The sequence below is a fragment of the Penicillium digitatum genome, chromosome 2 (genome assembly GCF_016767815.1).
Source record: "Penicillium digitatum chromosome 2, complete sequence".
NCBI classification, from domain to species: domain Eukaryota; kingdom Fungi; phylum Ascomycota; class Eurotiomycetes; order Eurotiales; family Aspergillaceae; genus Penicillium; species Penicillium digitatum.
The window spans coordinates 1,000,461-1,024,995 of NC_089385.1; the positions used below are offsets into that span (position 1 = coordinate 1,000,461).

At 49.4% G+C, this 24,535-nt stretch overlaps 7 protein-coding genes and 1 non-coding gene across 8 annotated transcripts; 5 read left to right on the forward strand and 3 right to left on the reverse strand.

Annotated features, from left to right (window-relative positions):
- Positions 1–38: 38 nt before the first annotated feature.
- On the reverse strand, positions 39–1,958 carry Pdw03_6428 (1-aminocyclopropane-1-carboxylate synthase; the record flags this gene model as incomplete). Its single annotated transcript, XM_066101347.1, has 3 exons — positions 39–293; positions 348–1,600; positions 1,829–1,958. The coding sequence occupies 3 exons, from the start codon at positions 1,956–1,958 to the stop codon at positions 39–41; spliced, it is 1,638 nt and encodes a 545-aa protein (XP_065956430.1).
- A 585-nt stretch (positions 1,959–2,543) lies between these two features.
- On the reverse strand, positions 2,544–4,153 carry Pdw03_6429 (Winged helix-turn-helix transcription repressor DNA-binding; the record flags this gene model as incomplete). Its single annotated transcript, XM_014680008.2, has 3 exons — positions 2,544–2,736; positions 2,793–3,619; positions 3,689–4,153. The coding sequence occupies 3 exons, from the start codon at positions 4,151–4,153 to the stop codon at positions 2,544–2,546; spliced, it is 1,485 nt and encodes a 494-aa protein (XP_014535494.2).
- A 1,528-nt stretch (positions 4,154–5,681) lies between these two features.
- Positions 5,682–7,591, forward strand: Pdw03_6430 (MFS phospholipid transporter (Git1), putative; the record flags this gene model as incomplete). The annotated part of the gene is made up of 8 exons (XM_066101348.1): positions 5,682–5,855; positions 5,970–6,568; positions 6,619–6,637; positions 6,707–6,794; positions 6,861–7,017; positions 7,076–7,346; positions 7,400–7,509; positions 7,582–7,591. 8 exons carry the CDS (start codon positions 5,682–5,684, stop codon positions 7,589–7,591), a joined length of 1,428 nt encoding a protein of 475 aa, XP_065956431.1.
- Positions 7,592–9,036: 1,445 nt separating this feature from the next.
- On the forward strand, positions 9,037–10,012 carry Pdw03_6431 (Peroxisomal biogenesis factor 11; the record flags this gene model as incomplete). Its single annotated transcript, XM_066101349.1, has 3 exons — positions 9,037–9,103; positions 9,300–9,777; positions 9,841–10,012. 3 exons carry the CDS (start codon positions 9,037–9,039, stop codon positions 10,010–10,012), a joined length of 717 nt encoding a protein of 238 aa, XP_065956432.1.
- A 405-nt stretch (positions 10,013–10,417) lies between these two features.
- Positions 10,418–11,463, reverse strand: Pdw03_6432 (uncharacterized protein; the record flags this gene model as incomplete). Its single annotated transcript, XM_066101350.1, has 6 exons — positions 10,418–10,432; positions 10,483–10,583; positions 10,649–10,654; positions 10,980–11,097; positions 11,176–11,229; positions 11,455–11,463. 6 exons carry the CDS (start codon positions 11,461–11,463, stop codon positions 10,418–10,420), a joined length of 303 nt encoding a protein of 100 aa, XP_065956433.1.
- Positions 11,464–13,709: 2,246 nt separating this feature from the next.
- On the forward strand, positions 13,710–13,819 carry Pdw03_tRNA68. The gene has a single exon. It is a non-coding gene; the product is annotated as a tRNA-Met (tRNA).
- Positions 13,820–16,442: 2,623 nt separating this feature from the next.
- On the forward strand, positions 16,443–18,618 carry Pdw03_6433 (Phosphoenolpyruvate carboxykinase AcuF; the record flags this gene model as incomplete). The annotated part of the gene is made up of 4 exons (XM_014680004.1): positions 16,443–16,492; positions 16,548–16,623; positions 16,710–16,910; positions 17,278–18,618. 4 exons carry the CDS (start codon positions 16,443–16,445, stop codon positions 18,616–18,618), a joined length of 1,668 nt encoding a protein of 555 aa, XP_014535490.1.
- A 4,850-nt stretch (positions 18,619–23,468) lies between these two features.
- Pdw03_6434 (Mitochondrial dicarboxylate carrier protein, putative) lies at positions 23,469–24,518 on the forward strand (the record flags this gene model as incomplete). Its single annotated transcript, XM_014680003.1, has 2 exons — positions 23,469–24,409; positions 24,470–24,518. The coding sequence occupies 2 exons, from the start codon at positions 23,469–23,471 to the stop codon at positions 24,516–24,518; spliced, it is 990 nt and encodes a 329-aa protein (XP_014535489.1).
- Between the last annotated feature and the right edge of the window lie 17 nt (positions 24,519–24,535).

Sequence of the window (24,535 nt, forward strand, 5' to 3'; positions counted from 1 at the left end):
GTTCACATTTACATGGCCTTGTGTACCTTCGTACAAGTTCATCGGTACTTGTCCATGAACTCGGCGTGGAACTTGACGATGCGCTCAACCCAGTCGGTGCCAGGGGCGAGGAAGGTTGTGCGGAAGTGGAAAGTGTTCTCTTTCTGGCCGAAGCCCGATCCAGGTACGACGCAGACACCCGTGGCGTCCAGCAGGGCCAAGCAGTAGAACTCGTCGGCGGGACGGCCCTCGGCGTTGGCAGCCTCGACGGCCTTGACGGGGATGTGGATAGTAGGGAAGAGGTACATGGCACCCTGACGAGACGATTAGTAAATGTGCAACAATTCGGAAGAGTCCATATTACGTACCTGGGGCTCCTGGAGCTCAACACCCTCCATGCGCTGGAAGGCGCTGAACAAGGAGAGGGCACGCTTGTGCAGACCTTCTGATATACCAGTGTACTCCTTCTGGTAGAGCTCGAAGCTTGGGTCACCCTCAATGGGAGGGTTGACCATGCACTCGAGGAGGCACTGTGCGACGACCGGCGGGCACAGGCCAATGCTGACGAGCTTGTAGATCTGCTCTTGGACCAGGGGGTCGAAGCCAGCAAGCTCGAAGTAGCCACCGCGGTGGCCGCACTCACCAACCATACCCTTGGAGATACTGTGCAACGAGACCAGCTCGACGTCATCGTACTTGCCGGGTTGTTCCTTTTGGAGCTGGCGCAGACGCTTCTTGAAGGAGACAAACTCGCCCTTGAATACATTGGTTTGGTACACCTCGTCAGCGATGACCACCAAATTCTCCTCGGCAGCGACATCAAGGACCTTCTTGATGTCGTCAGCGCTCAGAGAGGCACCGGTTGGGTTGCCCGGGTTGATCACGACAATGGCGCGCACATTGGTGCCGGCGGCCTTGGCATCCTCAATGGACTTGAGGATCGCGCTGACGTTAGTACCCCAGGCCTTCTCCTCCTCGAGGAGGTAAGGTACGCAGCGGGCATTCAATAGCGTCAAGCTTGCGGTGTAAAGAGGGTACTGAGGAATGGGGACGAGGACACCGGCACTGGGATCGTTGCAGATGACGTTCAAAATAGTGCTCACACCCGACGAGGCACCGCCGGTCAGGAACAGGTCTTGAGGGTTGGCAGGGAAGCCATCCCGTTTCTCAATGAACTTGGCGACGCTGTCCCGGATGCCCGGTGCACCCTGGCTGTGACTGTAGGCACCAACACTTTGCACATTGGCCAAAAGAGCCTGGGCGCGGTCAATCACATCCTGCTTGTATCCAAATGACTTCTTGAGGACCTCGGTATTTTCCAATAACAAGGGGTTCTCGACAAGACTCAGGACCTGGCGGAAGAAGGTGATGGGCTTCTGATCGAGCTGTTGGGGGTTACCGATGTTGGCAAAAATGACGCTATCAAAGGGCAGGGACTTGTCTCCATCAATCAGACGCTGGCGGTATGTGTCGGCCTTGACGGCCAATTCACCACGCACGGCGTACTTGGCATCTCTAACATACTGGTTGATGTTGTCGATGTTTAGACATTTGCGGGTCTGGACGACCGATAGGGTGCGCTTGGCGGTATATGAGACGGTGGTTTGAGACATGATGGGCTCTGGATTAACCGGAAAGAGATTAGTGAGGTTCAGAATAATGAGACTAGTATCCCCGAAACTGGGAGGAGAATCAAGTATATTAAGGTTGTGGAGTCGCTATTGCAACCAGCAAAGGCGGATTTTGGTGAAGGCACGTAGTCACACCATATTTATATAGAGAAATGCCCAACACGGAGAAATTGCGCCCCCATGATATGTAAGCCGGGGTAACTTGGTGTCCCACGTACCTGATCTTGCGGAGAGACACCCCGCAGCGCCACGTGCGGCCGGGCGATGTAGGAGGCCATTTGGCCGGCTAGTCAGCGCCCGAAGCGGAGAGGCCCGCACGCTGGATACGAGCTTATATTGCCAGGACATTCTAGCCAATGGTCAATCAAGAATCAGACTGATCAATTTGAAAAAAAGGTCCTTTTGGCGCAAACCCCTGTCGTGATTGTCCGATTGCACTCGGGAGAAGAAGGGGGAAAAACGAATAGGACTTGACCATTGGGCGGTGAACCTGTGAGTCAGCATTCCCCCACAAGGTTCGGAACGGCAGCCGATTGCGATAAGGACATTGTGAGATCAGAGTCATGCAGACAGGCGATATGGCTACGGCGGAGATTTGGTCGATGATGATGCGTATTCATCTCTTGGATTGTGGATCACCACAGTTCATGTATGATAACATGAACGGCGATGGGTTTTTTCCGAGGAAAATTTAAGACGGTTGCCCGATGTCGACCCATTTTCCGGGGGTGCCCGGTGCGGGGGGACCTTGGAAAGATCTACTTTTAGTCAAAACATTGATCATGTCATGGGTGGCATGTCATACAAACTACGGGGTAAATCCCGGGGTTAGGAACACGCGGTAAGTAAGATTATCCATTCAAGGCATACATAGTTGATCATAGATTGTGGTTGTGAGGCTCAGAATACCTCCAAGTTCGTAGATACACCAGTTTAGCTTCGCTCACTTCCCCGAAGACGCACAGCTTGGCCATACTTCTGAATCTTGGTGATCAGAGAATCGCCATGTTTCACCACATCCGCATACTGCTTGTTCTTGTCATCTGGCCGATTCGTCTCGATTATACCATTGACACGGTCGATAGTGCACGCAATGCGGTTGTTTGAAATGAACTTGGCAAGGTCCCTGTGGTTATGGTTAGCGAATGAGTTGATTTTCGACAAGGTCCAGACAGCACGTACCGGTCCAAGTAGTCTACCGTCACACCAAAATCGTTGGCCATGCCACTCAGCCCGACCACACGGTAGCTCTGAAGAAGCTGCTGGTAGGCACGCAATCGCATTTCACGAACAAACCAAGCCCGGTGCTCATGCAGGTACCGGTCTTGTGTCAGGAAATGGTCTTCCACAGCTGCGAGTGCCACAAAGAACGAGCGGTAGTTACCATTGTAGAGACTGTTGACCAGGTTTGCGAGTGGTGCGAAATCGACGGGCACTTCAGCCTCTACTGGCGCACCGGAGCCGGTTGAAAAAGACGAGATGTTGACCGCGGTCTTGGCACCCGCGGGCGTGGGTAACGATGCCATTGCATCCTGCATCTCCTCATCCCGGGCACCGGGGCCTGAGGAGATTTCACCACTCAGCGCAGCCAGTTGGTCTTCCGCAGAGCCAAGGATGGCCTTGATCTCTGGTGCGTCCACTACCTTCGCCTTGAAGTCCACACGCTTGAGGGACAAGGATCCCGCAAGCACCGAGTAAATCACCAGGGAAGAATAGCTGCAAAGTTCGTAGCTTGTGAAGGTAGACAGACTGTCGAGAAGGAGAGGAGCGGCAAGGCTATAAGAACGAATGGTGAGCAAATGCAATCCCTTGTATGCCTTGAGACGATTTCTCCGGTCCCAGTCCCCACCACTCTCGACCAAGGTCTCTGCTCGTTCAATGGTCTTGTTCACAAACAAAAGGTCGCCGAAGAAGAGTCCGATGCGGAGCATAGCCATCACCAGATCAATCTTGGTGCCCAGGAATCCTGTTTTTTCGAGGAGAGCTTCGTGGGATTCGACAGCTTTGTCCTTTTGGAAATACCGGTGTCAGCTAGCGAACTCAGAAGCTTGACAAAATCAAAGATCATGAATTCTCACCTTATCTCCCACACGGGCCCAGAACTCAGCTCGCTTTCCGCGCGCAGCTTGTACCTCAGTCTCCCCAGCAGCCTCTTCCGCCTCATCTTCCTCTTTCTGGAAGGTTTCCAGTTCTTTCTTGTTATCCTCCAGGAGAGACTGGTAGAGCTTCTCGTCCCAAGGGAAATCGAACTTTAGAGGTGTTTTGCGAGATGCAAGAAGATTAGACGTGATGAGAGGCTTCGTTGAATTCCCTCCATTTTGTGGGTGCTGTGTAACGCCTTCGCCGGAGTTGTTCAGGATGCCTTCAGTGGGATGCGCTAGGTGCCGGTAGAAAGGTGCCATCTTGTGCTCCAGGATAACATCTTGGAGCGTCTTCAATGAGCTCTGTTGGATGGCTGGCGCGCATGCTGGATTGGAGAGGTTGAAGACATGTTGGGCGATAGAGAGGTTGGGGAACTTGATGTACTGCGGATCAGACCCCATGGTGACGATGGGAAGCTGGATATGCTGACAGAGCTGACACGACTTCTAAAAAAACGATGTACTAGAGCAGGAAGAAGATGGGAGCTGGCGATGCCTGGGAAATGAGATCAAGCCAGGTGCATCACCGTAGCCCGAGCTCAGCTGGCGGAATGTTTCTCCGTGCCGAGATTTCTCTAGCCTTCTCCCTTCGAACGTCCAGATATACCATCCTGCACGAGATTCCGGTCGCATTGACAGGGTTTAAAAATATCTGTGTGTTTTGTGAAAAAAAAATTTAAGATTTTCTTTTTTTGATGGCTCTCGAGAAAGAACCAAATTTGCAACCCCTTTGGCTTATCTACTCTATGTCACAGTAATGACGCCGGATCAAGGTGCAAACGGAAGACATTTTAAGAATTTCACTTGTTGGCTTGCGGAAAAGAAAACTTTCTGTCAATCAATTCCGATGGCCTGTGGTATAGTTACAACGAGACTCAACCCCAAGGATCTACGGGCCGAACGGTGATATTCATGAGACATAGGGCTGAACCGATCTAGGCATGCCTTTCAAAGTCAATAATTTTTTTTTAGTATAGGGCTTGAGCGAATCCAATGTGAGAAGAGTTACAACATATGTGTCAAACTTGCACATTTTCAGGAAATTGGAGCCCAAGTCCGGTTGATCCGTCCTCCGTCCTCCGTACTTGATCCTTCAAAAACTTTTCCACAAAAACTTTTCCATCGGCTACTCTGGAAACAGGTAGGTGCTTCCACAGCCCCTAATCTCAACGGGGAACTAGCAGCGCACGTGCAAGACCCATAGGGATATACGCTTCCTCTACCATCCACACCCTGGACACTTCGAACGGATTTCCATATCGTTTGATCCACCGCGTGTTCACTGGGATTACATCAACCCATCTCTCGAGAATGGAGTAGCCCGAATGTCTGTTGGAAGTTGTATGTTGTAGAAGTGAAACCTACCCCGACCGACCCTATCTACACAGGTACACCATTGGCTAAAAGATGGATCTTGATACTTATGGTGATATCATTGGTCCATAAAAGCATTAGGCTGAAATTCTCAAAGCCAAATGCTTAGAATTGCTTAGAATAATCAAGCATGGGGGGGCGCCGGGGGTCCCACCAAATTCCGATACTTGGCCAAACACGGGCCTCTGTCACTCAAGTGATAGGCTACCCGATACCTCTCCCCCAGCTTAGAGTGATGTGATTCCCACTTGGGGGGGGGTTTTTTTTCTTTTAAATATAATTCTGTTGAAATATAGTCTTATTTAATTGTCGGGTTTCCCCCCAATTGAGTCTCACTCATCTTTTCTCTCCGATTCAAATCCCTTCTTTTCTTTTCGGTTTACAGAGACCCCTCTAGTCGATCGACACGACTCTAGTTATTGTGATCGGGTGACACAGTATCTCTCAGTGGTCTCGTGCCAACTTCGCTATCATTCTTGACCTTCAGAGAGGCTCGACCTCGCCGCGTGATTAAACACAGCCAAAGCTCTTCTTGCTATTCCCAAACACGATCGTAATGGCCGCGCCTCAGTCCTACTCCAAGCAAATGTCGGAGAAGGGTGCTAGCCCCCTCGAGGAGCAGCCTATCGAGCTACCGCCTCTTGGTGAGATTCAAAAGAGTCGCTGGGAACGTAGTTGGCCTACGATTGCCTGTGGGGCCGGTCTATTTTCTGACGGTTACTTGAATCAGGTATGTTGTGTTTCGTCCCTGCGTGTCCAGCCCGGCAGCCACAATGTTCCCCATGGGTGTGCAGCTGGGTGAACGTTTTTATTTTTAACCTTTTACTCACCCACTTGGATCTAGATCATTGGTCCCGTCGGTACCATGCTAAAACAGATCTACGGGGATGCATACACCAAGTCGACGGCCCAACAGAATGTCTCTTCGATTGTTTTCGCGGGCACTGTGGTGGGTATGTTGATCTTCGGATACACTAGTGATCACTGGTCACGCAAGTGGTCTTTGATGATCTCCACCGTTATCCTGTTTGTCTTTGCAGCCCTCGGTGCTGGATCTTATGGAGCTGGCGGCAGCCTGGGGGGCATGCTTGCTGCTTTGACGGCCTACCGTTTCTTCTTAGGAATTGGAATTGGTGGAGAATACCCTGCTGGGTCAGTCGGCGCCGCAGAGAATACCGGAGAGCTCAAGAGTGGCCATCGCAATCGCTGGTTTATCATGTTCACCAACTTCCAAATCGATTTCGGTTTCGTGGTTGCTGCTTTAGTGTCCATGATTCTCGTCTTGATCTTCACCGAGAAGCATCTGCACGCTTGCTGGCGTGTGGCTCTGGGGCTGGGAGTAATCCCCCCCTTGAGTCTTATGTATCTCCGACTGAAGATGAACGAGCCTGAGGAGTTCACCCGGGAGCGCATGCACAAGTTCCCAATCTGGTTGATTATCAAGTAAGCACGATTTGTCCCAGTTCGCGAACTCATTAACTAACAGGTTCTAGATTCTATTGGAAACGCTTGGTAACAACCCCTGCCTACAGGTTGCCCTTGCAGGCATGAACTCAATGACTGACTGGTTGTGATTTTTAGATAGTTGTTTCGACTATCTGGTTCCTCTACGACTTCTCTTCCTACAGCTTCGGTATTTATTCTTCGGCCTGGCTACAGATCATCCTAGGTGACAATGCTCCCTTGTGGAAGAGCTTTGGCTGGAGCACTCTGGTCAATTCTTTCTACATTCCAGGTTCTGCTCTTGGTGCCTTCATGAGTGATTGGATTGGTCCTCGCTACACCCTTGCGCTTGGTGTTGCGCTCCAGGGCGTCATCGGATTCATCATGGCTGGATGCTACAAGTGGCTTGCGACCTCCGAAAATGTGGCAGCCTTTGTTGTCGTCTTTGGGTAAGTTAAATTTTGTTGGGGTCTATAGTGATTGCCAACGCTAACTTTGTGGCAACAGAATCTTCTCGGCTCTTGGTGAAATGGGACCCGGCGATAACATCGGTCTCTGCGCCGCCAAGACTAGTGCGACTGCTATCCGCGGTCAGTACTACTCGTATGCCGCCGCCATGGGGAAGATCGGAGCTTTTGTTGGCACCTACGTGATTCCAGTCATCCAAAAGAACGCGCCCAACCCGACACGCGCAGGTCAGGACCCATTTTTCGTATCTAGCTCACTGTGTATCTTGGCCGCATTCTTGGCCCTCTTCATGATGCCGCAGATTGACCAGGTATGAATGTTGTTGCCGATGAAACATCCGTTGACGTGCTCACTTTTTCTTAGGACACCATTACTTTAGAGGATACCAGATTCCGCAACTACCTCGAGGCTAATGGCTACGATACCACGGACATGGGCACCCATAAACGCCAGGGCGACACCCGCGAACAAGAGTAATTTGACCACAGCCCTACTGCGCCTGGCACATCCTTGCTTACCCATTTGGGCTGTTGTGTTCCTACCAGCCTTGCCTAAACCCACGGACTCCATCCATACGCGACAATGCACGTTCAGTAAAACAAACGAGGAGATCCAATTGATGAGACAGCGACCACCCGGCCCTTGCGATTTGAGATATCCCACCCCCTGCCCTTGCCCCTGCGACATGACCCATGAATTTATGAGAGGATCGCGGGAATACCCTAAATGCTCTGCTGGTAATTAATTTGGCAGGACAGAAACTGAACTCCTGACATGTTTGAGAAACAATCTAATTCGAGTGGGAACTTGCAATGCTTTCCCACAAATCATCTAATCAATCCTTCCAATGATATGAATGGTCCATTACTTAATCTTTGTACTTGTGGAGGCCCAGACCCCGACTAGTCAAGCAAATTTCAGTCATCTTAGAGACTGCCTCCCGGTTTTTAGCACCCTCTTGTCTTTTCAAATGCCTATGAGCACACCTGGATATCGTTCTTCTTGTCCCGGCGTTTTACTAATCCATGATTTCTGCACGATCCACTCCCAAGCATGTACACTACATCCAATCTTGAATGCCTATCGCCTCTCAGACCACGGTTGTAACAAATCAAAACAACAAGGGATAACCTCTTCCACTCCCAATCCAGTGAGAGAGTAATGCTACCAACAACCATTGCCAAAGCCACAATGTTATTAAAGAGATATGTTCAGCTGATGCGGACCAAGCACCCTTCAACATCTCGCCGAACCCCACGTGAATGTTTCCCGGATTGATTCACACAGTGTAGTCCGAGAAGTGTTGGATTTGGTCTCGTAACAATGACACTGGCTGGGTAAATACTGTCTGGCCAAAACTAGTCTGGACTATTTGGTATTAAGGAGGTCTGCTGGGGGGATTGTGAGTACGGTATCTGGGAGAGCACGTGAGAAGGTATTTATTTGCTTGGCAAAGAGCGGGATCTGATAAACCATAATTACGTCGTGGCTGACAAGGGTGTTTGATTCAACATCGATGCTGTTCATTGTGGGTACTGCTGACGGTGTGCCCGGATCAAATTGGAAATGGATGAATTGTCTATGGAAGGTCCCACTAAATGATTATAACAACGCCCAGCAAAAGATTGCGAATTAAATGAGATTAAATCTTCGAAGACGTCATGTCGGGAGAAGGAGATGACGCAGACTCACGTGAAAAATCTACAAGCCGAGTGGAGAGCGGAAATGGAAATTAAGCATTTCAAGGGATTTCAAGGGATTTCAGTGGAACAAGGGCTCAAATACCATGAAAATTGTAATAATAGTAAATACCATTACAGTGTGACCTCTGGATCTTTCCCCACACGAGATCAGCCGAGGTCGGCCCTCCGGCTCCAGACGCCGGTCAATTACCGACTCCCTCTTTCCTTATGAACTATCACGTTTGAATATTGACATCCTCCATCTTCAGGTGTTCGAAGTGCATTTTACTTCATATCCACTGGCAACAGATAAAAACAATGGTCGCCAACACTCTCATCTACCACCCTGCGCTGGCGCACTGGCTGCGCTTCGTCGCGACAACTGGTACGTGGTACATCCCCATGGTCTCAAAAACAAAATTCTGGTACTCCCATGAGTCCACGAAAAAGGGCCCCTCTATTTGGCATCGCAACCGCAGAAACCCCCACAAAGCAAACCCCCTACACGTCGGGAACCCGACCGAGAAGCCCATCGGAGCTCCCACCCGAGTACTCAAGCTAACCATCCGCGCAACCTATAGTCGGCCGCGATAAGCTCCTCCGCACAATCCAATATTTCTCCCGGTTCTACGCGTGGTACCTATACCGGACGAACAAGCCGCAGTCGGCGATCGACCCGTATAATGCGGTGAAGAAGCAATTCGGCACAACCCGAAAGATAATGCGTATCGGCAAATTCCTCGAGCATCTCAAGGCCGCTGCCGTCGCTTTCGATAACAAGAACCCCGTTGACCCCATCTTGCGTTACCTGGCCATCGGTCGCCAGCTCGGTTATGCGGGGTACCTGACTCTCGACGCCATCACAATTATCGATGTGATTGGTATTCGAAAATTGTCTTCCGCTAAGCGGGTGCAGGAGTCCGCTTACCGCTCCTGGGCAGCGGGTCTGATTTTCAGCACTGTGGCGGGTGTCTATACTCTTGTCCGTCTTCGGGAGAAGGAGAAGACTATTGACCGTAAGGAAGGGGAGGGTGTTGTTGAGGCCAAGAAAATTGAAAAGTACGGGCTCTTTGTCTATTACCCGAATGAGATATATGGTTGGTATGCTAATGTTTTAATCAGGGAGCGCTCTGCTGCTCGGATACAGCTTCTCTCCGATATTTGTGATTTGGCCACGCCCTTGTCTGCCGTTGGGATCGTTAACCTCGATGACGGCCTCGTCGGTATTGGGGGTACCGTCAGCAGTTTGATCGGTGTTTGGTCCCAGTGGCGCAAAACCGCCGGACCTGTTTGAGCGGTGTGTAGTTGATCCACAATGCAACGGGAGGTTGGTGACCCTCTACTTCGATGATTTTGGGGTCTCGGGCCTAGCTGGTGGCCTGAGAAAGGGAAGAACGAGACGAGGAGATCTTCTTATTGCGCACCCTATATCCTGGTGGCTTTTTCTTGCCTGTGAACAGTCTTCTTTTTCTCCTTTTTTTCATTCCAGCGAAATGTCTTCACGTCGTTTCTTTTGTTTTTTGTACATAACACAACATAACAATCGCACTTGGTTTCGGATAGACTTGTGTTCAGTTCACTCTCATCGTTGTCGCCATATCATTGCTATAAACAGATTGATATCCCAAGTCCTGCCTCGGTTTATCCTGATGCCCTCACTACACCACAAACACCCCCAACTCCGATACCTCTTCATGCCTTAAACGGGACAGGTCTAATTCGGTTATTATTCGCTCGCACAAAAGTAAAGAAGAATCTACATACAGCACCGCAAGCGCCACAGCTCTTGCCAGCGCCGTCAGCGGCGGCACCGCACTTGGGGCAGGCAGCGTGTCCGTTCATTATTGATAGTAGATAAAATAGATCTGACAGCGCGTTAGTAACCACCAAGGTCCTCACCATAGATATCAAAGATACAACCCCTGCATACCTTGATCTAAGTAGGTTATTGTTCACGAAATAATCTTTGGAGATGTGGGAGAAGTGAAGAAAACCTCGTTGGGCAAAAAAATTGCAGCCTTTTCTACCCCGCCTGACCCGCTAAGAGTCATTTTGCTACAACTTATGATTTGATCGCCCTGGAATGTTACACAGTCTAACACGGCAAAAGGAGTTAATTAATAGAGATCTTGAAGATGGAGTCAAATCTGCATGCGTGCATTTGTTTCATGGCTCTAATTATCTAGTGATGTGAGGTAATCCAACAACAGCAAATAGCTGCGTGGTAGATATTTATAGCGCGTGGATCAAAAAATTGAGACCTATGCCCTCGAGAATGCAAAAAGATGGGAGCAAATTCAACATGGAAAAAACGTAGAGAAACGCCTGGAAAACAATCTCATGGTAGAGGTATCGAATCTCCAGCCCCTTGTTATCGATCTGAGCTTCCAACAAAATAGAATTAGACTTGTATCCCTTGTCAAGTAGATGGTCGGCGGCGACGATGGCAAAAGTTACCCTCAAAGCCCTGTCTTCTTGGCCAAGGTACACCTGATAACGACGGATCCAAAGCTAGTTATTTCGCATAGATTCTCTGAAGGGATGTGGGCAAATGAGTGAGCTAGGACACGGTGTCAAGGAAAAATAGCAAGCACCTGTGAAGAATGAGCGAAAGATGGAGATGTGCTCAACAGAGGTCAAGAAAGAGGTCGAAGAAGACCCAAGGCCGCAAGGGCGGTCAACTACTCTTGCACCGCTCTTTCCCCAACAGATCCAGCAGTAAGGTCGATTTCTTACCTCTTTCATTTCCCTCGGAGTCTCCTTCACTTTCGACTTAAACAGCTCATATACATCGTGTTCTCTTTATCTAGGCAGGCCTTGCTCATCTAGATGTCTTCCCTGTTCATCTCCTCAACAGTGTCCGTCTTCCATGAAAGCACAATCAGACTCGCAGCCACCCACCCTACCCTCTTCACGGGCAACCCAAAGGATGATGTGTATTGTATCTCGATATTATACGCTTTCGACGATTGGTTCAAAGGACTGATACGGCAGACGTGGAACCCGCGAAGCTTGTCGAGATATACGGACCATTGTAATCAAGGAAAAGGGACAGTTCCCCATCTCGATGACACATTGAGTTCGATTTTTTATTGATTATTTAAAAGCAACGAATCAGATGCATTATTGGCCATTTCCGTAAACTCCAGGGATGGGACATTTGGGACATCCTCGGTCGGATATCGATGAGCTCTCGCCTATGATTGTGTTACCTCTGCGAGAATGATAGACGAGCTCCTGACAGAAGCGAAGAGTGCTGGCTAATAGAGCGAGAGCACCTCTGAAATTACACACCCAGATAACCCTACCTTCCACGAATATAAAAACCGCAAGCACTAGTGGCGTTGAAGATTTGTTTGCCGAGACGATAGAAAATGTTGTCTACAGGCGGGTCAAAGACATGGCACGGATTGTCCATTAAACGTGCCTCCCAAGAATGGGACAGAAGGTGGAATCCAGATTGGGGTTTGACGAAACTGTATGTGTATACTACAAGCTCGATCAGTCTCAGAAGCGAGCACCGTTGTTTGCAGCAGCGATCCGCTTCTAGAAGAACTCATCAGAGACTATGCGGTCACCTTGTTTAGGCTTCCTATGCCTAACAGAAGGAAACACATCCTATAGGCGGAATTTGTCTGGAGAGCCACAATCCGACCTCGAGAGGAATCGTTTGGCCAATTCGGGCATGTGGAGCAAAACATAACTTGATCTCTCTGCGTCCAGTCATCTTGAATCTCCTGGATTTAAGCTATCTACAACTTCTGCCAAATGATTCCAACAGTGCAAAGGTATGTGCCATAATCCGGATGCCGCTAGGCCCAAAATTCACATTGTGAGGACTCTTCAGTCTCCGTTCCCGAGTCGCATCTAGTATGTCGGATTCCTAGTTTCAAGATAGAGACGGGGGATACCAGCCCGCTTTATAAGTTTCCCAACTCGAATTTCCTTCTCATCAGAAAGGAAATATAGATCATTCCACCCCTAACTCACCTTCAAAATGTCCCAGCCTCTCCCAGCCGTCATCTATGACCTAGACTTTGGGCTCGGCAAGCCGGTCTCCGGGCTCCTCAACCTCGGGTTTGAAGGATAGTAAAGCACATATTATTTCTTGATTTGATAAGATCTATACTATCCCAGAGCAGACCTTTTAATACCCACTAGTGACCCATCTCATCCGAAGCTCATCCAAAGCCTCTTAGCGCATCGTCCGAAACTCCTCTCGGTCAGCGAGATCGTCTTGAAAGACTACAGCTAGTCTTTCTGTGCAATCATCTTGGCTATATATTTTACTTAATTAATTTAAGTCAACCTCTACATCATAACGTCGATACAAACTATAGTTAAGTCAATTTCCTGGTACTTCAAAATCACGAGGGCAGAGACCGGGGGGGTCCCCAGCTCGACCGCCTAAAAAGCATGCCGAAAAGCCCCATGTTGTTGCTAACGCCCTTTTGACCAATGCGTTGCTGCGCAACTTAGAGAGACACCGAAAACGCTACAATGGCGTAGACTATTCCCTTGCATATTGCGAGAGCAGATTCCTCATAAGATGTTATGTGTAGGGCAAGTTATCCTTACAGACGGAAATAGGTCCCTCGACGCGGCGACAGAGTTCATCGGACATTGCATCAATTACAATACAAATCCTTGGGATTTGCTACTACCAGAGGATATTTCATGAACCCGCAAAATGTCACAGTAATACGCTCCTAGCTACACATCTGATTTCTTAAGGCGATGCGACCAGGATTAATAGAGTTTGCGTCTGTTTCTGGAAAAGCTCGAGTCATGGTGGATGGGAGACGACTCCAACATTCAGGGGATTATTAATCAGTGGCAAGTGGAAGGTCAACTCCAAAACCCGAGGGAATTTTATTTTAACAATAATTTGGGATTTGAGGTGGCCCGTGATTTCGTTTTGTCTATAACACAGTTTTTTGCACATCAACATATATTCGGTTCAAGTGGTCTATTCGACAACTTGGTCGACAGCCTTCGTGGTCTAGTTTGGTCATGACGTCGGTCTCATATCCTTTCATATGACATTCTTGGTAACAAGATTGACATCCGAAGGTCTCCAGTTCGATCCTGGACGAGGGCATCTTTTTTTTTGGCGCCCCGTAGATTTTTCACTAGACGTGAGAATCTACATACAACCACAACAGATCTACCCTGTTGTAGAGTTTGATGATACACTACCAGTACATGCAGTGGTATCTCCCTTTCTAATTCATCATTCCCGACAGTTTCCATTTCCAATGCTAGTAGCTTCGGAAAACCGGACTAGGACGTGGCAACTGTTAATCCACAGTCAAGGCGGACTAGATTGAAATTCAGATTTTCAAATAAAGGATTCGATAAAAATCGCCGCGGCAGATCACGGGTTAAATTCTCTGTGCCTTTTCACTGGAAGCTCCATAAACTATACCCCGCATCCGCCATTCGAGCTAAGATGAGACCACGCGACCATTTCCCCAGATTAAAGCCAAGACGCCAAGAAGTGCGTGTCGACCGAAATATATAGAGGCCACAGCAGTATTGCCCAATGTGACACAAGTCATGGGATTAGAAATGAGACTAGATACCATGATTTACTAGGCTTGTCTCATATGCCAGTTGAACTTCTTCTTGTATCTGAAATAAAATGATAACATCAACAATGACGTGCCAGCCGCTAGAGTCAGTCTCGGGGAAATTAGGAGAACATAGGAGATAAGTTAATCTTTGTCCCCCCTTCAATTCGGCCCAGGCCATTTTCAAACAGCCGGTGCTGGTTGGGCAGATTATTTAGACAGATGAACTCGATAGAACGACAAGGACCATATCATCACGGGTAAATTAGGAAGCTAGGTTTCAGAAATGATTGGCTGTGATTGATATCAAGGACCGAGAAACTACTAGTTACGTGCTAGTCAAGTTGGTGAATATGATCCGGATATTGGACCTAAGGAAGAAAATGCGACGGGTGTGGACGAAAAAGGGCAAAGCAAGATCCCGGAATGCGTGAATAGGTTCAATGATTGGAGATTATAGCTGTGTCTATACAAACTCCGTTTTGCGGAGGAGACAGGGGGAAACCCCTTTCTCCACCAGCCCTTGCTCCAGGGTGTGAAGAAAAAAGCCTCAGATTTGTTACTCCGTACATACTCTATAGTTCCAGCTGGCATCCGTGTCACACGCAAGGAAAAACCGAGATGGATCAGCAGGGTGAAATCAGAGATGTCACTTCGCAAGCTGAAACAATTCGCGCAAAAAATGACCGATAGTTTCAGGAAGAATGACTTCGGGTGGAATTCGACGAAAAAAAGAATAGAAAAAAAAAAAAAAAAACCTCAAGTTCCCGAGGCCGTAGCCGGTTCGGGATCCACCGCTAACGGAGAGAAGGATCTGGGGTTGACTGCATCGCACAGCCACACCTGCAAATTGCACACCCCGAAAGGCGACGGCGATAGCGACCGCTAGAAACTCATACAATTACGGTAGACCGCTCATTTGCGATATTATTTGGGAGTCATTCTTCCAAGTCCGTGGTCTAGGCCATAGATTTCGGCGTTGGGACGTAATATACATGGATTTCTTTCCTAGGGCTTGGACTTGTCGTATGGAGACCCAGGTCCTACTCGGAGCCTGTCATTGATCCTATTGCACAACCACAACGAGCGATTATCGTTGTCCAGCAAAAACCAGTAAAAATAGGGCCTAGGACCCAGCGGCAATAGCTTCTCCCCACCCGACCATCCTAGAAAGTGGATATGCAGGGATCCTGATTGGCCCCCGCCGCCGCGATCGATGGATGCATGTGCATCTTCCTCGGTTGGTTAAACGCCGTTATTTGCTCCTGTATCCTGCTCCCAAACAAATCATTCCGACTTTGCAGCCGAACCTGTTGTCATCCGGGTTCAAAGGGAGATTTTCATTCTCTTTTCCCACCACATATTTGATATCATTTTGGGTTGATGCAAGCCAAAAACAGGAGAGATCTGAAAAGGGTCAAGGGGTTGATCGACAAGCTTATGTCAGCTCCCCGCGATTCTGGGCCAGACTATGACCTTTTTAGAACTACATCGACTTCATGAAGTCATTGTGCGTCATTCCCATTGTCCATGAAAGACATCCTGGATTTTGAGAGAGATTGAGAGAGATGTAACTCATTTCATAAGATCAAAGTCTGATTTTGAGGTGATTGACGAATTTGTAAAGTCAACCTAAGTAGGTGTTTGCCGCAACCGGCAGAGCATCAAAAGAACCTATAAAATGGATTCCACAACTTCTGCGTGTAAACTACTGAAAATTTTCTTTTTTTTTCAATAAGCTATTTTTGATTTTAGACTTCTCCTTTTAATTCCCGCTCTTCGCCTTCTCGGTCATAGAGCCCCCTCGTTCCGAATCAAGTTCGTGTCAATTTGAACCATTCGGGTCAAGTCGGACTACGCGTCCAGGTATTTGCAACCCACAGCGCTTCATCCCATTCCCATCACCAATCGCGTGTCCACTTCAGCTCGGCGTTCAGCCCCGACATCACCCGTGGAACTGTGGAGAAACACTACCGAAAGTGCACGAGAACCTCCTTCATACCAAGACCGATTGTGACTATGGCCTCTGCTGGAAAAGAATATATACCCCTCGACCGCTCCGATTCTCCTGGTCCTCTGGCTTTAGATTTCTCTCAACAACAAATCGCAAAGCAACGAAACAACAACTATCACTCTACTTCACTCAGAACAATGGTGGCCACATCTGTCAATCGCACTGCGCTGCACCCTGCCGGTGTTCAGTATGTTCCCACCTCACTATCTAAACCTCGTCGTTTCTGACTGTTTTCCCTTCAGGCCTAGCAAGGGTCACACCGAGCTTGAGGAGGAGCTTCACGAGACTGCTCACATTGACTACGACCGAGTCTCCATTGTAAGAACTTGCCACTCTTGCCGTTGACATTTGATCACAATGTCGATGCCTCCTTTGGTCTTGCTTCATTGCCTAACATGATTTAGATTGCCAACCCCTCTGTTCCTGCCCTCTACGAGGATGCTCTTGTCTATGAGACTGGTACTGCTGTCACATCAAGCGGTGCTTTGAGCGCATACTCTGGTGCAAAGACTGGCCGTTCCCCCTCCGACAAGCGTATCGTACAAGAAGCTTCCTCAGAAGGCGATATCTGGTGGGGACCCGTCAACAAGCCCATGACACTTGATGTAAGTCGTCAGTTTTTTCTTTGTTTCGTTTTTTTTTTTCGTTATGCGCGATTTACTTGATCTTTCTTTGTCGATTTTGGGGCATACACCCTTGCAGATGGCTCCGGTGAGATCCACTTGGATCCCTTGCATATGCATCGGAAGGTCAAGCTTTTCGGCGCAGGACTTCGTGCAACCCACTAGAATGCCGTCTCTGCCGAAAAATACCTCATTCCCTCTCATCTTGATGCTCTTTCCATCTGCCCGTTTCCTTGCCTTTTTTTGCCCCTCGGCTTTCGGTTGAGGCTCCGCAACCCCTGCCTTTGGCCCGAGACTATCACGTGCATAACGTCAATCATAGGGCTAGTGACTAACAAGCTCCTTATAGGTCTGGCGTATCAACCGTGAGCGTGCTGTCGACTACCTGAACACCCGCAACCGCATCTATGTCATCGATGGCTACGCTGGCTGGGATGAGCGCTACCGCATCAGCGTTCGCGTCGTCTGCGCTCGTGCGTACCACGCCCTCTTCATGCGCAACATGTTGATCCGCCCCAAGCGTGAGGAGCTCGACCACTTCCACCCCGACTATGTCATCTACAACGCTGGCTCTTTCCCTGCCAACCGCTTCACTGAGGGTATGACCTCCGCTACCTCCGTGGCTATCAACTTCGCCGACAAGGAGATGGTTATCCTTGGTACCGAGTACGCAGGTGAGATGAAGAAGGGCGTTTTCACCGTCCTCTACTATGAGATGCCGGTCAAGCACAACGTCCTGACTCTTCACTCCTCTGCCAATGAGGGTGAGAGCGGTGATGTTACCGTCTTCTTCGGTCTGTCCGGTACTGGCAAGACCACCTTGTCCGCCGACCCCAAGCGCAAGCTGATTGGTGATGACGAGCACTGCTGGACCGACACCGGTGTCTTCAACATCGAGGGTGGCTGCTACGCCAAGTGCATCGGTCTCTCCGCCGAGAAGGAGCCCGATATTTTCAACGCCATCCGCTTCGGTTCCGTCCTCGAAAACACTGTTTTCGACCCCGTCTCCCGTGTTGTGGACTACGACGACGCCACCCTTACCGAGAACACCCGTTGCGCCTACCCCATTGAGTACATTGAGAACGCCAAGATTCCCTGCATGACTGACAGCCACCCCACCAACATCATTTTGCTCACCTGTGATGCCCGCGGTGTCCTGCCCCCTATCTCCAAGCTCACTCCGGAGCAGACCATGTTCCACTTCATCTCCGGCTACACCTCCAAGATGGCCGGTACTGAGGACGGTATCACCGAGCCCCAGGCTACTTTCTCGACTTGCTTCGCTCAGCCCTTCCTGGCTCTCCACCCCATGCGCTACGCCCGCATGTTGGCCGAGAAGATGAAGCAGCACAAGGTCAACGCCTGGCTCCTGAACACTGGCTGGGTTGGTGCTGGTGCCACCACTGGCGGCAAGCGTTGCCCTCTCAAGTACACCCGTGCCATCCTCGACTCCATCCACAGCGGCGAGCTCGCCAAGGCCGAGTACGAGACCTACGCTACCTTCAACCTGCCCGTCCCCACCTCTTGCGCCGGCGTCCCCAGCGAGCTCCTCAACCCCGAGAAGAGCTGGACCGCCTCCACTTCCTTCAAGGATGAGGTCACCAAGCTTGCTGTCCTCTTCAACGAAAACTTCAAGAAGTACTCCGACGAGGCTACTCCCGATGTCATCGCCGCTGCTCCCCAGGTTTAGCGGGTTTGTGCGACGGTTCAAGATTTCTTTTTTTCTCCTTGTTTCTTGTTCTCCCAAACAAGATGAATAAGTCATTTGCATGGCGTGCTGCTTTTTCTTGGCGATGATCTCTGGATCCTCTCGCCGACGTCTGCCGCTTGTATCGGGACGAGCGATGGATATGCTTTGATCTCCCCCCGATTTGGGTGCTTTTCATTAATTTTTTGCCATCAATTTGACTGGCCGACTGGAGTTTTTGTCGTAATATTTAAACGAAGCAGTTTCTTACTTGATAGTCAATGCAATCATAAGTTTCCAGACTGACTTGACTTCCTCATGGCAACTTTCTCCATTAACTACAGCCATTGGAAGCAGATATTGATAATACTGCCCAGATGCTTCTTAGACTATCTGAAGACCCGTGACCATCCCTATCTCTTCTGCCTTGGCACTTCTTTGGCCTTGACTTCCATTTCTCACAACCTTCTTCGCACAGACTTTGTGTTTCCTTTGAAAGAATGGTCTTTCCGTTTTTGGAGCTCTCCAATTCTCAACCCCACAGAAGCACCCCAAATGTCAAATCTACTGTGTGGACCCTAGAGTGACTACAAACCGCAGTAGTCGATGATCTACACCAAACACCAGACAAGTAAGTCGTGCGATTGAAGCTTTGATATTTCCTCTATCAAAAACAAGTGGAAATTTTTGAATTTTTGCTCATGATCCATCACATCATCTAGAGATTCCATGAGATAATGGCAAATTTCAAATTCCCATCGAGACTGTCCCAGTCCACTTAGTGGTCAACCGTGCAATTCACAACGAACCCCCACTGAAAATTCCGCGTAGAGCGAGGTCTGCCACCTGCTCCCGGGGAGCCACTTTTTGAAAAGAACGACGATCCAATTGTGGAGGTAGTTGAAAGGGGAGGATTTGACGACTTTGGATATCTATCGTGTTTCGAACCGATTACATTACTTAGACGAACGACGCTGGGAGCAATGGCACACAGAGTTCCACCGCACAGTCGACACCTCGATCGAGAGTGCCAGCGGAGGGAAGAGAATATAAATACCTATGCCAACCTGCGAGGATGAGGATTTAGATGTGCTACTCACCAACAGATTCTGGAGTATGAAAGTTCAACTCCCACAACATATCTTTAGGTTGGGAGCTGTGGCTTTGACCAATTTTTCGCGATCGGGCATACTTCAGGTACCAGGAGACAGAAGGTAATTCCTAGATATTAACTAGCTACTAGACTGAGGATATGCTGTGTAGGAAATGCCAGATGACTTCGTAGTGTATTTAATCACCTGCACCTCAAGACTGGCTGTCAGGGGTGAGGCTACAATGCGACTTGAGAATGTGGCGTCTCCTTGGTGGTCACGAGCTGGTCGAACACATTCCCGATGGATCCTGCCCGCCAAGCGCTACGCGATTTCGTTGCCACTTCCCATGAGAAGTTCATGTTTCAATTTGTGCACTTCCACAACGAAACTAGGGACTTTATGGTTGATTTAGCTTCGGAACTTTCTCAAGTTCTTTCCTACAAGGAGGCCGTGGAAACGACATGTGAACAGAACGACGCTGGAAGTATTATGTGGAGAGCTAGGAGGCTCAAGGACAGTGTGAATCTTTTCTGTTTCGGAGCACTCTGTACCTACAGTGATTGGACTCTAAAATAGTTGCGACTCATCTGATTTTGCATGATTTAATTGCTTGATCATGAAGGACATGGAGAGCTATTTTTGATGTAAATCGTAATTAACAACGTGTCAGTAATTTACCACTATGAGTTGAATTCATCGACAATGGAGAAGACCAAGTACTATGTAGGTTGATATCTGGGTGCATGATAGAGTGAGGATGGATGTTATCGAAGAAATTAGAAGTAGACTTCGAGGCTACATCTCACCCTTGAAAGATGCTACTAGAAAGGAACTGCTCGAATATGCCACGAGGTCAGAGGTCAGGGTCAAATGGAGGTAGGAGGTATCTAGACCTTGCAAATAAAATCAATCCTAACGTCCTCGGCTCCTCGATGTGATATCACCTATCCCGGAAAGCCATGACATATTTCACCACCGAGACAGCATGTGTAACAGTGGTATGTTCTATATTTATCTCTCCCAGCCATGATATTGATCTAGCTCCTTTTTTCGATCGTCATGGGTAACACTCATGAGCCCCGTAGATCAGTCTCAAAGAGTAGAAGGTTACGTGATCATCTTTTCGAAATCCGCTGAAAGTTACCCGGCAAAAGGTAGAAATATACTTGTCGGAATCTTGTTGTTATAAACCTTCTTCAATCTCCCCAAAGAAACAAAAGATCATCTAGAAAGTCGTAGCCTACAAGAAGAAGTCCCTGTAGACCATAGTTGTTGACATGCCAAATTTTAATTTATCTTTACCATCATATCATGTTTTGCGCTGGACCACTCGGTCGTGTGGACCACTCGGCAGTGAAAGATCTTACATAAGAAACGTTCCCGAGCTCCCATGCCGAACCGTGGACAAATCGAGGCTTAAGACCGGTGGAGTTCCCGACTTGCCGAGAGCCCTTTCCGCGGAGGGAAGTGAGAGTGATGATGCGCTTTGAGTTTGGATGACACAGTCCACGTGGGAACTCTTCAGGGTCGAGCTAGGCACGGAGTGGATTCCGCGGGAGATACTTCAGAGGATGTTCGGCACTTGGACTTTCACAATTGGTTGAGTTGGAGTCGTGATTGTACTAGGTGGGGTTGTTTACAAGAAAGAATCAGGGTTGGTTTGGACGGCGGTTTCCGAGGCCGGTGTGAGTTCTTTTTTTATTGGAGAATAAAATGGTCGTGCGCATTAGAGAGGTCCGTGGCTATGCGCTTGGGCTGTGCAGTTGTGCATCTCGTCTTAGATGTACTGTGAAGTCCTGGGCTTGGATTATACGGGGGACCTCGGACTCTGAGAGCAACGACGACTCGAACATGGACGTAGCGGGTCATACACTATTACCGAACAGTGAGATCCAATCTTTTAGATCTTTGCTAGGTGTTCACTGTTCACAGCCTAGTCTCACGGCACTTTGCTGGCCTTCTCACCCTACCAATTCAAACCCCAAGCCCATCCCAATCAAATCCGTCAGTTCCCGTGCCAGATTCAGGACAACAATTCAGGGGCTCGCAGCCCCGAACAACCAAATGACGATGGTGTCCGGAGAACAATCCTCCGCCAGCTCTTACCGACTTGCCCGGTCCTCTTGAGATGATGTTGAAACTCAACAACCTATATCCGTAATCGTCACAAATGGCCAATACCATGAAGCAGATGCAGTACCAGATCCAGGGGGAGGATCCGCCCTAGAAGCTTACCTGATATCATTATTGCCGGTCATCGGCGGAAGGAAGCCAGAAGCAAGCCCGAACGGGAGGAATGTGTGTAGGCTAGCTCTGTCGGCGAGCGCGAGCCGCAGCTCCACACCAAGAAAGGGGGATCAGTTAGAATCTCAGTGTATGAGATTGGTTAGCAACCAGGGGATGGTGCAAGGGCGGGTCCACCGCAGCGTCAGCTACGTGATGCCTGGCTGATGATTGGAATGCCACCCGAGGAAGTTCGGATCTTGGCCCGAGGGAAGCGGAAGAAAATCACGGAGTTGGAATAGCCGTTCAGACTCATTCACCCCGCGGATATCCTAGTCCAGTCTATTGAATTCTAGCCACTGTGGCAGGGCCCCCAACAATTTAATCACAGTCCGATATACGGCTAATCCGTGCGCTTGTAGGGATTTGATGCCCAACGTAGCATTGATCCCCCGGGGACATTGTGCTGGTAATAGCTCGAGGCCTGTGTTTTTGAACAGGCTATGCACTGGACACCTGCAGCAGCCAGTGCAGTTAGTAATTGAGTTCCGAGAGATGCCCGGAGATACTGTATATGCGGTGTCGGGTATCTCAACATGAACGGGATCCCGAGAAGTTCTCGTGGGGAATCCCAAAAGGGGTTAGCTCTGGTGGGGAATCCCAATTTTAGCTCGTGGCACTAAAATATATCTGCCGCGTGTATGTAGTTGTGGCCCTGGAGGGATCAAGGGAATGGCAGTTTGCTGTCTGTTTTGTATTGCATAGTATCAGGGACAGCTGAGGGTTAATCATGTTCCCTTTCGACCTAGATATATGTATGTCTTAAAGCGCAAGTTCATGGAATGCAGGAGTGTTAAGCTATCCCCCCGCAATTTGACAAGCTCCATAGCGTGCAGACGTGTCCATGTTCGTGCATGGATAATCAAAATGATGTAGATATCATTGGCCCGACACTTAAACCTTGGTGGAGAGGCCTGGTTCTGGCGACTTTCGCTCCATAGCTGTCCGGGCAAGAGCCAGGCGTTATTCCCGCCTCCCCGGTGCCCCCATCTCCATACACCTGGGCGGGAAACCCGGGTAGCCATCGGTTGAGGGTCGGCTATAGGGGAATAATCTCCGATTCGGACTGAGGTCGCGATTGTGTAGATGATGTTTCAGTATATTATACAAGCTCAGGCCCCCATTGTCCTCGGGTTAACCGTGTATAGTTGTACCAGACTGCTTGACTCTACATATAACACCCCGCACCCTCTCTGTCCGGTGACATTTCTTGTGTCTCCCCTCATATTCTCTCTGCTTTCCGCTGTTCCTCTTCCGCTGTTCTGTTGACTGAATCTTCCATTATCAAAGTAACTACGTCATCGGTAAGTACCATGGTCCACACCCCATCCCCGTGGCTTCTAAATCCACCAAGGAGATCCTGCTAACCTTTTGAAAGGATTGTCTTCTTGTCAGTGCATCTCCGTATTTCTGGACATTCCACGCTTATACACCGTGCATTGTATTGACCTGCAACTAGGATCTCAATACTTCACCATGGCATCCACTATCAAGGACAGTGCCAGCCCTGCTGCTGTCTCTGCACAAAACGCAACCAAGACCGCTATTGAGACTCCTACCGACTTCCTGCACCACCCATACATCCGCGCCGCCCTGCCCTTCTTCAATGGCGGACTGGCCGGTATGACCGCCACAGCCGTGATTCAACCTGTCGACATGGTTAAAGTGCGTCTGCAGCTCGCCGGCGAAGGAGCCCGCACCGGTCCTCGTCCATCCGCACTGGGGATCACTCGCGACATCATCGCCTCCGGCAAAGTCCTCGATCTCTACACTGGTTTGTCCGCAGGAATCCTCCGCCAAGCCGTCTACACTACTGCCCGCCTGGGATTCTTTGAGACGTTCATCAAGAAGCTGAATACCCGCGCTGAAGCCGCAGGTCGCAAGGTAACCTTCGCCGAGCGTGCTGCGGCAGGACTGACTGCCGGTGGAATCGCCGCCATGATTGGAAATCCGGCCGACTTGGTCCTCGTGCGCATGCAGTCGGATGGCCTGAAGGCCCCCGAGGCTCGCGCCAACTACCGTTCCGTCTTTGATGCTCTCGGTCGTATCACCCGCACTGAGGGACTCGCCGCCCTGTGGGCTGGTGCTTCGCCCACGGTTGTCCGTGCCATGGCCCTCAACATGGGTCAATTGACCTTCTTCGCTGAGGCTAAGCAGCAGCTCAAGCAGCATACTTCTCTCTCCGCTCAGAATCAGACTTTCGCTGCTTCTGGCATTGCTGGCTTCTTTGCTAGTTTCTTGTCTCTGCCTTTCGATTTCATCAAGACCCGTCTTCAGAAACAACAGAAGGACCCCAAGACTGGTTTGGTTCCTTACAAGGGCCTGTTGGATTGTGCGCGCAAGGTCGCCAAGGAAGAGGGCTGGCTGCGCTTCTACCGTGGCTTCGGAACTTACTACGTCCGGATCGCTCCTCATGCGTTAGTTTCCCCTACCGATTTTTTTTTACCGCGCCTTTTTTCCCCACTGACTCTATATAGAATGGTCACTCTCATCGTGGCTGATTACCTCAACCTCCTCACCAAGTAAACGTGTTTTGCTAGTTT